The sequence below is a fragment of the Muntiacus reevesi genome, chromosome 2 (genome assembly GCF_963930625.1).
Source record: "Muntiacus reevesi chromosome 2, mMunRee1.1, whole genome shotgun sequence".
Classification (NCBI taxonomy): Eukaryota; Metazoa; Chordata; class Mammalia; order Artiodactyla; family Cervidae; genus Muntiacus; species Muntiacus reevesi.
The window spans coordinates 248,852,617-248,864,935 of NC_089250.1; the positions used below are offsets into that span (position 1 = coordinate 248,852,617).

The 12,319-nt window shown below is 55.1% G+C and overlaps 1 protein-coding gene across 2 annotated transcripts; it reads left to right on the top strand.

Annotated features, from left to right (window-relative positions):
* The first annotated feature begins 899 nt into the window (after window positions 1–899).
* On the top strand, window positions 900–11,617 carry VPS4A (vacuolar protein sorting 4 homolog A). 2 transcript variants are annotated; one of them, XM_065925645.1, is made up of 11 exons: window positions 900–1,090; window positions 4,900–5,011; window positions 5,111–5,258; window positions 6,446–6,507; window positions 6,605–6,724; window positions 7,223–7,379; window positions 7,905–8,053; window positions 8,399–8,480; window positions 8,697–8,916; window positions 9,910–10,050; window positions 10,755–11,617. In XM_065925645.1, exons 1-11 carry the CDS (start codon window positions 1,070–1,072, stop codon window positions 10,854–10,856), a joined length of 1,314 nt encoding a protein of 437 aa, XP_065781717.1. In that variant the 5' UTR covers window positions 900–1,069; the 3' UTR covers window positions 10,857–11,617. The 2 variants fall into 2 exon arrangements, with proteins under 2 accessions (XP_065781717.1, XP_065781718.1); XM_065925646.1 differs by having other exon boundaries at window positions 6,449–6,507.
* Window positions 11,618–12,319: the final 702 nt, after the last annotated feature.

Sequence of the window (12,319 nt, forward strand, 5' to 3'; positions counted from 1 at the left end):
TATAGTTGCCACCCTTAACCAGCTTTGTTCATTTGAAATGATTTCAAACCATCCTTACTCTCCTCAAACCCCAAGCCTTCCACCTTCTCTCCCTCTAACAGCAGATTCTCTTTTCTTCTAATTCACCAAGGAAACAGAAGCCATCAAAGGTACTCTCCCAACTTGTTGTTATCTTCTGTCCAGCCTAGGTAGGCATCTATCTTCTCCGCTCCCACTTTACTGTCTGCAGTCAATCCATCCACCTAGGCTTTGGTCCCATTTCCATCGGCTAGCTTTCTTTAGTGGATTCTTCCTTTGGTTTTTAAACACGCAGCGCTTCTCTTAATAACCAATCTGCTATGCTTAAGATCTCCTGGGTAGAGCCCCCAGCTTTGGAGACCTAAGAAAATCACTTTCCTAGGGAGAAAAGAATATAAAGGAAAACAGAACTGGCTTTAGACAGAGCCACTGACATCTTAATAACAGTAACCAGGGTCTAAGACCCAGTGTGGGGTACACTGTTTACGTTAGCTCGCTCATTCATTTCCTCCAAAAGGCAGACAAGGCGGATACTAATTATTATTAGTATTATTATTAATATTATTAGTATTATTAAACATCAGGAACCCAAAGCTCTGAGAAGGCAGGCTTATTGTGAGAGAAAAACCTACCCAATAGTTTTTTGTTTTTTGGTTTTTTTTTGCCAATAGATGTTTTATTCCAAGTGGGATTCTGGACTTGATGATTTCATTCCGGTCCGGTTCTGGCCCCGCCCCCTCGGGGGGCCCCAGTCCCGCCCCGCCCCCGACACGCCCCTTGGCTCACGCCCTGGTCCCACAGCCTCGGCTGAGAGCGGCGGCCTGCAGTGCCGGCCGTGGCCGCCGGGGGGCAGCCGCGCGGCTCTGGCCCGGCCGCTCTGGGCCGCCCTCCTCGCTCGCCCTCGGACTCCGCTCCGGCTGCGAGCGGCCGCCCTGCCCGCGCCCAGCGCCGACCCATCGGGTTCTCCACGCCGGACCAGCTCCTCGGCTCCCGGGGCAGGACCGAGGCCGCAAGCAGCGCCGCGGGGTGTGGGGCAGACCCAGGAGATGAAATGACAACGCCAACCCTCCAGGTACCTCGGCGCGGCCCAGCCCGGCTTACGGAGGCCGAAGGAGGCGCGGCGGGGCCTGCGGGCGAGCGGGCGGCCTCCTCCTAGCCACGGCCTCGCGCCCTCGCCCCGTCGTTCTGTGCCCGTTTCTCTTTTCTCGCGCTCTGAACCGTGGGTCGCTTCGCGTTTAGAATGCCCGGCCCGCTAGACCGGGCCGAGCCCCGAGGTCGCTGTGTGTAGCTGGCGACCCGGAGCCGCCTTGGGGATCAGCCTCACCCGGGCCTCACAAGCGACGCCCGGGAAGCTCGGGTCCGCGGTCAGTCTGCTGGACCTCCCTCGTTCTCCTCCTGCCTCCCTTCGAACAGACCCCCGTTCCTTCCCCGGTCTCCAGTTTCCTCTACTCGGCCTAAGACCCTTCATTCATTCCTTGGATCGCGTCGGGTGGTACTGGGGTGGCGCCACCTGGATGCATGACTGACCCGTCCTCCAGGTGCTGCTGGCCCTAGGTCGGCCGGAAAACAGGAAAGCGCTCTTCTTGTCTCAGACCTGAGCTTGAATCTTGGTTCTGCCACTCACTAGCATGTGACCTTGGGCTCGTTAGCGGATCTTGGAGCCTCGGGTTCCCTGTCAGTGAAATGGGGTAATGCCCTGTAGGGTTGTCGTGATAGTGGCTCTAGATCGAGTGATTCAGGTGAAGCATTCTTAACACAGTGTCAGCTACATATTAAGTGCTCATTAAGTGGTGACAGGTACAGTGCTTGGGGGAGTTGGGCAAGAGGTCGAGGAAGAAGAGGCATTTGGGTCCTAATCAAAGAATGGGGGGATGGCAGATACCAGCAGCTGAGGGAGGGATAGTTACTCCAGGTGGAGAGAAAGAGGGGAACAGAGGCATGGAATACAGTGGGTTCTAGGCCAGGAATTTGCTGGTGTCCAGAGTCAAACCTTAACAGCCACCAGTGGAAGCTGTTATCACAGGGGTGGACCAACATGGCTTGCAGATCTCACCTTCCCAGGGCTTGTGAGCTAAGAATGCCTTTTCCTTTTTTTTTTTTTTTAAAGGAAAGGTTTATTAAGATATAACTCACATGCCATACAATTCACCCATTTAAAGTGTTCAGTGCTTTTAGTATATTCAGAGGCTTCCCTGATAGCTCAGTTGGTAAAGAATCCCCCTGCAATGCAGAAGACCCCAGTTCAATTCCTGGGTCGGGAAGATCCACTGGAGAAGGGGTAGGCTACCCACTCCAGTATTCTTGGGCTTCCCTTGTGGCTCAGCCAGTAAAGAATCCGCCTGCAATGCAGGAAACATGGGTTTTGAACCCTGGGTTGGGAAGATCCCCTGGAGAAGGAAAAGGCTACCCACTCCAGTGTTCTGGCCTGGAGAATTCCATGGACCATATAGTCCATGGAGTCACAAAGTTGGACACGACTGAGCGACTTTCACAGTATATTCAGAGTTGTACAGTCATCATCACAATCACTTTTAGAACACTTTCATCACTCCAGAAGGAAATGCTACCTCCTTTAGCAGTCACAATTCTCCACCCCCCAAATGTCTATTTCTCCCAACCCTAGGCAACCACTAATCCATTCTCTGTCCCTAAGCCTTTGTCTGATCTGAGCATTTCATATAAATAGAATTATATATCAATAATATGTGATCCTGTGTGATGGGTTCTTTCACTTTTAAAAAAGAAATTTATTTCATTTTTTGGCTATCCTGGGTCTTGATTGCTGTGTGGGGTTTTCTCTAGTTGCAGAGAGCAGGTGCTCCTCTGGTTGCAGGGCCCAGGCTTCTCATTGTGGTGGCTGCTGCTGTCGCAGGGCACAGACTCTAGGGTGCGAGGGCTGCAGTAGTGGCTCCCAGGCTGCAGGGCACCGACTCAGGAGTTGTGGTGCCCATCGCATGTGAGACCTTCCTGGATCAGGGGTCTCCTGCATTGGCAGGTGGCTTCCTTAACCACTGAGCCACCATGGAAGCCCCGGTTTTTACATTTTTAAGTGTGTGGAAAAAGGGATATTTCATGATATGTGACAGTCATGAAATTGAAATTCCAGTGTCTGTAAAGTTTTATTGGAACCCATCCCTGCTCATTTCATTTACGTATTATCTCTGGTTGCCTTGGGGCTACAAAGGCAGGGTTGAGTAGTCGAAACTACTATTATACTACTACTATTATACGGCAGGAGAGCCTAAAATATTTACATTCTGGTCCTTTATGGAAAGTTTGCCACCTGTTAGCATGTCTTTGTTACCTTTTCTTTCATCCTTATCCTCTGCCACACCTGTTACTAGAGATTCCACAGAGCTGACAGTTTTGTCACCTTTGCCTCCTGTTAAGCAAAACTGTTTGACTCTAAATTGCAGCTCAGGCCTCTTGTATGTGAAAAACTATATATGGTTGCCAGAAACAGTGACTGTGCTCTGAGGTGCACTGAGGATCTAGAAGGAGGGAGGGGGTGGGCCTGCTTTGCCACCTGAGAAGCAGAGCATTCCTAGAGTATCGCTCTGAACCCTGCCCCCCTTTCCAAAAAGACCCAAAAAAGTGTGTAGAGTGGAAAAGTCCAAGGACCTGGGGGTGTGTTCTGGAGATGCAAAGCCCCTGGTGACAGGAGCGCCCCGTTTCATGTCTGTCTGAAGGGCAGCCTCGTGGAGGACAGTAAACACATGAAGTCTGTGTCTAAGCTGATCATCCAGGAAGGTTCAGGGCTCCCAGCCATTATCTGTTTGTAAGGAGTGTAGGGCGCTGAGGCTAGAAAACAGTAGCCTTTCCCCAGCTCTTCAAGCTGGTGAGCTTGTGTAACATCAACCTGGCCTGACCTGTCCCAGTCTGTTAGTTCTGTAGAGCTCTCTGTGTTTTTCTGAGACTTCTTACTTTCAGATGAGAAAGGGCTGCACAGAGGCCCTGGGCCCTGCCAAGAGCTAGTCAGGAGGCTTATTGTTCGCTGTGTGGCCAGTGGTTTCTGCCTGCCTGCTGTCTAGTGCTGTCTGTTTGAGGAGGATAATTCTGGTAGTGCTTCCCAGCTTGGTGAAGCCATGGTTTCTAAAACTGGATGTGTAGGTGTAGGGCAGCTGCCTGAGAGATCCAGCAGGCTTTCAGTTCAGTCCAGAGCACAGGCCTACAGGATTTAGGAGGTTCACAAAGACACTCTTGCAGAGTTCTTAGGAGGGTCTGGAAGCTCCCCACCACTGGCAGCGCATAGATGCCTTTGAAGTAAGCAGGCACTTTTCTTCCTGGAGGTATCCATGTATTGAGTCATGTGGCTAAGCATCCCTTCCCTAGGAATCAACTTTAGGGAAAGTCTTCTCTTTTCAGCCTCGAGAAGTGAGTTGAGCTAATACAAAAAAGTAGAGATCCCTTTAAGTCCATATCATAAAACTCTCGGGTTGATGAAGGACTTTCCTAGCTGGCTGGGTCCTTTCTGGCCCACAGGGTCAAGGGCAGTTTCTGGCCTCCATCTGAACAGCGCAGCAATCAGTTGGTTTTGCTGTTTGCCCTGTTGCAGGCTCTCAGTCCAGCTCTATTTCTCTTTCTAGAAAGTGAACTCTCCTTTTGAACCCTAACCTGAGATACTTGATCAGGCTTCCGCTTGACTGAGAAGGCAGTTACTTTTAACTGTATGAGTGTATTGTGAAGCGGGACAGCTGTCTTTTAAAGCTTCCTTTCAAGGCCTTTCTAGTTGATGTTGGACAAGCAGGCCAACATAAAGGTCTGCAGCTGATGGATTCCCGGGCCTGGCAATATCTCTTATCAGTGTACTCCTGCTGCCCGGAACCCAGGGGCTTTCTGGATCTCGTGGGAAGCACTGGGTTGTGTGTTTTGCCTTTCCAGAAAGCCATTGATCTGGTGACAAAAGCCACAGAAGAGGATAAAGCCAAGAATTACGAGGAGGCGCTCCGGCTCTACCAGCATGCCGTGGAGTACTTCCTGCACGCTATCAAATGTGAGTCCCCCACAGGGTCCTGCCTAGCCTCAGAGCCCCCGTGAGAGGAGGGCAGGCACACGGTGCTCACAGGGGCCCCTCCGTGGTCCCCTTCTGCAGATGAGGCGCACAGCGACAAGGCCAAGGAGAGCATTCGAGCCAAGTGCATGCAGTACCTGGACCGGGCGGAGAAGCTGAAGGATTACTTACGAAACAAAGAGAAGCATGGCAAGAAGCCAGTCAAAGAAAATCAAAGCGAGAGTAAGGGGTGAGTACCGAGGAGTGGAGGACCCAGCGGGGGCCAGCACCCCCTCGAGCAGGGTCCGTTTCCTGTGTCGCCGTCATCTTGGTGCTGTCCTTTGGGGAATTCTACTTGTAATAGAGATGATGCCTGCAGCTGCCTTCACCGAGCCCTTTACAGGAAACATACATCCGTTGTCTCACTAGATCTGGATGGAAAAGCTGTGGGCAGGGCAGGGAGTCAGCCCTGGACTCTGCAGCCAGACTGTCAGGATCCAGCCTGGCGCTGCCACTTCCTAGTCGTGTGACTCTGGACAAGCGCCATGACCCTGCTGGGCCTGCAGGTTCCTCATCTGTAGGAGGAGGAAGGTAGTGGGACTTCCCTCCCAGTGTTGCTCTAAGGAGCAAATGAGATGATGCAGGAAAAGCCCGGAGAAGAGAGATTGGAGCGCAGTAAGGATCAAATAAGTGCCCGCTGTGTTATCAGAGGTTCTCATCATCACGTGATGGACAGCAGCAGGCTCAGAGAGGTTCAGGGGTGGCCACGGTCACAGAGCTGTTACTTGATGGGGTCTGGACCCAGACCTGGGGGCTCTGTTTTGGGCTCTAAAGCCAGCGTTCCCTCCACAGCCTATCACCTCACATCTGTGGTTTGAGCACAAAGGCCAGTGATGTCCTGGAGGTGAAAGGAGGGTGTGCAGCCCAGAGGTGGTGGAGTAGGAGAAAGAAAGGTGATGTGTCAGCTCTTCCCCGAGCGGGGAAGCTCTGCTCCTGGGTTGAAAGGACCGGCCCAGGGGCTTGGAAGAGTTCTAAGGATGACACATGATGTGTCCCGGTCGGGCTTGGCCCTGGAGGCACAGCCACATAGTGTCCCACTGCGAGTCCCTGTGAAAAGCCAGGAGCAGCTCCCAGTGCTTGCCGGAGCACAGGGCCCTCACTGGCCTTCATGGGAGCGCACACATCTCAGTTCTCTGCCCCTCGTGAAGAAGTGAGGGTGCGTGAGGAGAGTGTTTCCTGGAGGTTCCAGAGAGGATCGCTGACAATATGCAGCCCCGACATCCTTGGGGTGCCTTGCGTGCGGACCTCTCAACCACTGTCGAGCAGGGAAAGTGTCTGCTCAGCACCAGGCTGGCCGTCAGAGCCTGGCCTCGTACTCTGAACCTTCTTGCTAGCTGCCTCTCACTCCAGCCAGTTGTCTTTTGTCTCCTTTCCCAGCAGCGATAGTGACAGTGAAGGAGATAATCCAGAGAAAAAGAAATTGCAAGAGCAGCTGATGGGTAAGAAGTTTGAGGCCCATGGTGGTGGGAGGTGGGTGTGGCAGGGACCCCCAGATGGGTCAGGCTCCAGGTCGAAGGCTCTGTCTTGGTCCTGCAGGTGCTGTCGTGATGGAGAAGCCCAACATCCGGTGGAATGACGTGGCCGGGCTGGAGGGAGCCAAGGAGGCCCTCAAAGAAGCTGTCATTTTGCCAATTAAATTCCCGCACTTGTTCACAGGTAAGAGTTAAGCCACTTTAGGCCCCAGTGCACAAAAGTCAGGCTTCTGAGAGCGCCAGCTCAGGGCCCCCCGATGCAGGCATCCAAGGGGTAGGTGGCAACTCGGCTCCCTTCGCCCCTAGCAGGCGAGGCCCTGGCCCTCCTGAGTGCTCTCCGTCAAGGGAGGGTCCAGGGCCAGCTCACTGAGGTCACCTACTCCTTGGCTTCTCTTCATGTCAGAGGCACTTTCGTGACTAGAACTTCGAATCGTTCCAGTGGTAGGCAGGGCGTCCTGCGCCAGCCAGCGTCACTTTGCTGGTCTCGGGGGTCAGGAGCCCAGGCCAGGACCAAGCTCTCAGCGGGTGATCTAGTTGCCTTGACTCCTCTGCTTCTACAGCAAAGTCGTCTTCTAGAGCTTTTTATTCCTGGCTGTGTTTACCGTGACTCCGGCCCCTCTGCTTTTTTCTCTCCCTTTCCCCAGTCAGGAAGAAGCTCACTCGAGTCCATTCTTTCTCATAGGCAAGCGCACCCCTTGGCGGGGGATACTCCTCTTCGGACCGCCCGGCACCGGGAAATCCTACCTGGCCAAAGCAGTGGCGACGGAGGCCAACAACTCCACCTTCTTCTCTGTGTCCTCCTCAGACTTGATGTCTAAGTGGCTGGGGGAGAGCGAGAAGTGAGTCCACCGCCAGGCTCCGCTCCCACGGCAGCTGCAGTGGCTGCTCGTGGTCCGGCTTCCCGGCTCTTGGACTCGCCTCCCAGAGGCGCCGGGAGAGGGGTATCTTGCTAGCTTGTCAGGTGGGATGCTGTCCTGACAGAGCCAGCCGAGACTGGAAGGTGACTTGGGAGCCATGAATCCACTTTTCGGAGAGGCACTCACAGTAACTGGGTTTCAGCTAAGTGTCCTCCACTGGGGACTTCATACAGTTAACTCATTCTCCACACTGGCTCCCATTTTGCAGATGAGGAGACTGAGGCTGAGAGGAAGGGGAAGGGACTTGTCCTCCATCCAGAGCTAATGAACGGGGCTGCCGGATTTGAGACTGATGCTGAGGCTTGCACTTTCTCCCAGTGCGGGGCTGCCCGAGGACTTGTTACCACTGTTTTTCTGTCGACTCAGCCTCTCCGAGGGAAGGGCAGGAGGTGGGTGGTGCCAGGGACCCGGGCTGGGCCGGGATACCACCCGTGTCTCCCCTCACAGGCTAGTCAAGAATCTGTTCGAGCTGGCCCGGCAGCACAAGCCCTCCATCATCTTCATCGACGAGGTGGATTCGCTCTGCGGATCCCGCAACGAGAATGAGAGCGAGGCTGCCCGCAGGATCAAAACGGAGTTCCTAGTCCAGATGCAGGGTGTGTGCCAGTCCCCGGTCCCCTCCCCACTCCTCGCCCCACCTGAAGCCAGCCCCGGGCTTTAATTTAGCTATGGCTGAATCTGACTGCCCTTACAGTGGAGGGGCTAGCAGAGAAGCAGTTCTTAGCTCCTTCTCATTGAGGCGTTGGCCAGCCACCTCTCCACCCTTCCCGAAGCTGGCAGGGCTGTAGGGCTTGTACCCCAGGAAGGCTTGCCAGGGCCCTGCCGGGGGGATCAGGGGACAGCTCCAGTTCAGGAGACAGAGCCCCCGAGGTCCTCCCCCCCAGGTCCTGAATGAGCCTGGCAGGTGCTGAGTCAGTGTCTGTGTTTCCCTTTGTCCACAGGGGTGGGGAACAACAATGATGGGACTCTGGTGCTAGGTGCCACAAACATCCCATGGGTGTTGGACTCGGCCATTAGAAGGAGGTGAGTCTTCCCTGGAGGAGCCCAGGGCCGAGGTCTGTCTCCAGCTGTGGTCAGCCTGCAGCTGGCAGCAGGCATGTAGCTGGACCCTGTTTCTCTGGCGGCTTCTCCGAGTCTGCAGAGCCCTTAGTGAGGCCGGCTTCTGGAGGGTCCCCGAGCCCTCCACTGAGACCGTCCCGCCTTCCACTCTCAAGTCCTGCTGTGTGCTTGGCTCTCTAGGTTTGAAAAGCGAATTTATATCCCATTGCCGGAGGAGGCTGCCCGCGCCCAGATGTTCCGATTGCATCTGGGAAGCACTCCTCACAACCTCACAGACGCCAACATCCACGAGCTGGCCCGGAAGACGGAAGGCTACTCGGGCGCAGACATCAGCGTCATTGTGCGGGACTCCCTCATGCAGCCCGTGAGGAAAGTGCAGTCGGCAACACACTTCAAAAAGGTGAGCGGGCCCACAAGGAGCCGCTTAGAAAGTGTCACAGGAAAGGGGATGTTGGCTCTCTGGCTGCTTGGGTGACAGTGCATCTTGGGAGCTGAGGTTAAGTGCGTGGTGAGTTCTCGGCCTTCAGGGGCCTGGGCTGTACCTGCTCCCATCACCCCTGCAATGCTGGCTTGAGGGCGACCACCTCAAATCGGGTGATGCCAGAGGACAGGGCGCCGTGACCACCACCTCCGCCCCCTGCGTCAGCCCTGGACCCTGCTGTGTGTCTGAAAGCAAGGGCCACAAAACGGCACACCACGAAGAGGAACTGCATTCACACGGTAGACGTCTGTCAGGGTCACTGCGGGCACTGCTGGCTCCGCTCTGGGTGTTGGGGCGACACCTGTGACCACAGCAGACGGAAGCCCTTACAGGAGCCTCGTTTCTAGTGGGGAGACAGACAGCAAAGACTCCTTTCTTAGAGGATGATGGGGGAAACAGGGCAAGGGAGGGAGGGCTGGTGTTCTGCGATTTGGAGGGGGTATGGGTAGGTTGCACTCTTAATGGATGGGGCGCCCTGGGTGAACCGAGTCAGGAGTTGAAGGACGTAAGCGTTGAGCCCTGGAGATACTTGGGAAATGTTGCCAACGGAGCAGGCAGCCTTTGGTTGGAAAAACACTTTTGACATCACTGCGTTCATGGTGAGATTTGATGGAGTTGATGAGGAAAGGAAGCTTTCTAGACCTTTGGGTCACAGATTGCAGTTCTGGAGAACAACAATTAGAACAGCATGCTGATCGCAAACCTCTGAAATCAGATTTGGAGCCACCCAGGCTCCCAGGGCCCAAGAGTTTGAAGGAGCCCATCACTCAGATCAGACTGCTGATCTAGAAACCCAGGCCTTCGTCCACATCACGCTGTCACCTTCTCCTCAGGGCTCAGAAACCCGAGGTATCCTGCCCCGATTGCCAAGGGGCAGCCCCTCCAGCCAGTCAGGCTCCTGTTTGGTTTCAGGTCTGTGGCCCTTCCCGCACCAACCCTAGCATTATGATCGATGACCTCCTGACCCCATGCTCGCCGGGGGACCCAGGGGCCATGGAGATGACTTGGATGGATGTCCCTGGTGACAAACTGCTAGAGCCTGTAGTCTGCATGGTAAGTGGCTGGCTGGGAGAGAGGACTACAGAGAGCCCAAGAACCTGGGGGTTTGGATCCAAGAATAAAATCTGCTCCTCCCCTTCCGTGTTCTGGGCTGTTGTGGCTCCTCCTAGACAGAATGGTCTCTGGGGCTCTGAGGAGCTGGTGCTCCTTACACCAGACTCAGTGGGGACCCAGGCTGGAGGCCGTAGTGTTAGAATTGTATCTTCTTCAACAGGAAGAGTAAAGGCCAGGTGAGGACTGCTGCTTTGGTACCTTTGGGGTTGGCCTCCTAACCCAGAAGGAACCGATAACTGTCTTCAGCCCTGTTGATCTGGTGCAGTTGGACAGGCAGCCACTCAGCTCACTGCTCCTGGCCTCTCCTTATCTCAGCCTTGCCAGTGGTCTTGCCTGTGCTGTGAGGCGGTGTCAGGCAAGATCACGGGGCCTGGTGTGGTGGGCGTGCACTTACAAAGAGCTTCTCACAGGAGTTAAGAGATAACAGGGACTTAAGATTCCCTCAACCAGAAGTAGGCTGTCTAGGAATGTCATGGGTTGCCCCAGGAGGCCTGCGGGCAGAAGCCAGGTTCTGCATTTGGGACTTGGGGGTGACCTCCGAGGCAGGGCTCTTCCCACCTCTCTTCCCACCCTGGACTGCGTGTGGCTGAGACAGCTGGGCCTGGAGCCCAGCCCCCCTCACCTGCCCGCACTTCTCTTTGCAGTCGGACATGCTCCGGTCTTTGGCCACCACTCGGCCCACTGTGAATGCAGAAGACCTCCTGAAAGTGAAGAAATTCTCAGAGGACTTTGGACAGGAGAGTTAAAAGCTTCTTCACTTGCCTGATGGTGAAGGTGGGAGGTTGATTGGGGTCAATCCACAGTACTCCCCAGGTCAGTGGCCACACAGAGCTCCCGCGCTCGTCCCAAGGCCACTGCAGCGTCCCCCTGCTGACCGGCCGTCAGTGGGGGAGCAGGAAGGAAGGGCCTCCCCGCCACGGAGCCGCAGAAGCACATTCGGTACCTGGGGGGTCCTGGCTCTTCCTGCTTCCTCCTCCTCGTCCTCTTCTGGATGCTCACCATCTCCTTGTCCTGCCCCCCTCCCATGGTTTTTTTTTTAAACCATTCTTTGTTCCCCTAAATTAATGCTGCTTGGATTTTTGACTTGTTTATAAATTCAAAACCTGCCCAAGGTGTCAGGGAGTGGGAGCGGCCCCCGGCCTTGGGGTTGGCGCAGTGGCCCTTCGGAACAGCTGCCCAGCGCCCCCCACTGCTCCTCCCGTCCAGATCCAAGTATTGCTCCATATGAAGAGAATGGCTGTTGCCCGGAGTCCCCAGCCCAGACTCTGCCTGTAAGGGCCACAAGTAGAGCCAAGCCATTCGCTCCCTCCGGGCCCTGTGTCCTCGCTGCAAGAGGAGAGGATGGTTTTTGTGAGCACAAAGCTTGTAGAACAGACTGAGGGAAGGCAGTCAGGCAGGTGTCACTGCTGCCTTTTTCTAATCCCTCTGAATGTGAGAACACTGATCCCAGCTTCTGCGCTGGGTCCCTATCCTGGAAGCGGGCTAATAAACCCTTTTCGTTTCTTGAGCCACCTGAGAGCGATCTCATCTTTGACTCCTGTCGGGCTCCTTGAAGGCCACACTTGCTTCCCCTAGAGAGACCCTCTGGTCTCTGCTCTCTTCTCTTCAGCGGAGCTGCAAGTAAACAGGAATGTCACCAGCAGCTGCAGTTCCGGGCCTCTTCTCCCAGGGGACGTTTGTTCCCCCAAGGCCTTGGAAGTGGTGGGTGTGTTTCAGGGACCTGGGCAGTTCTTGTTCAACCTCCAGATGAGAGGCTGCAAGCAGAGAGGGCTGTGGTCTAGACACAGCCTGCGGTTGTGCTTTGGTTTGGTCTGCTGCCAACATTTAAAAGTCAAGAGCTGACAAAAATTGAGATCCCTGGCTTCTGAAGCAGGTTAGGGAAACCCTGGCCGCGCATGCAGGATCTGCCTTCTGCGTAGGGACTGTGCCCTCCGGCTCACCCGCCCCACCCGGGCTGCCTCACCCCGTGGCATTTCCTGTCCAGCTTGGGGGCCCCTTGAGTTTGTGATTCCTGGTAGTGGGGCAGCCACGGCTCCAGAGCTGGTGGCAGGCCTGGGGGTACCGTCTGAGGGGCAGCAGGAGCAGCCTGGCATCCGGTTGCTCTAGCTCTCCTCCCCCTCCCAGTCCTCAGTATCTCCAACCAGAATGGCCCACGACCGATGAGACGTGGCCGCCTCTTGATGTGGTTAGCATTGCACCGTGGGGTTTC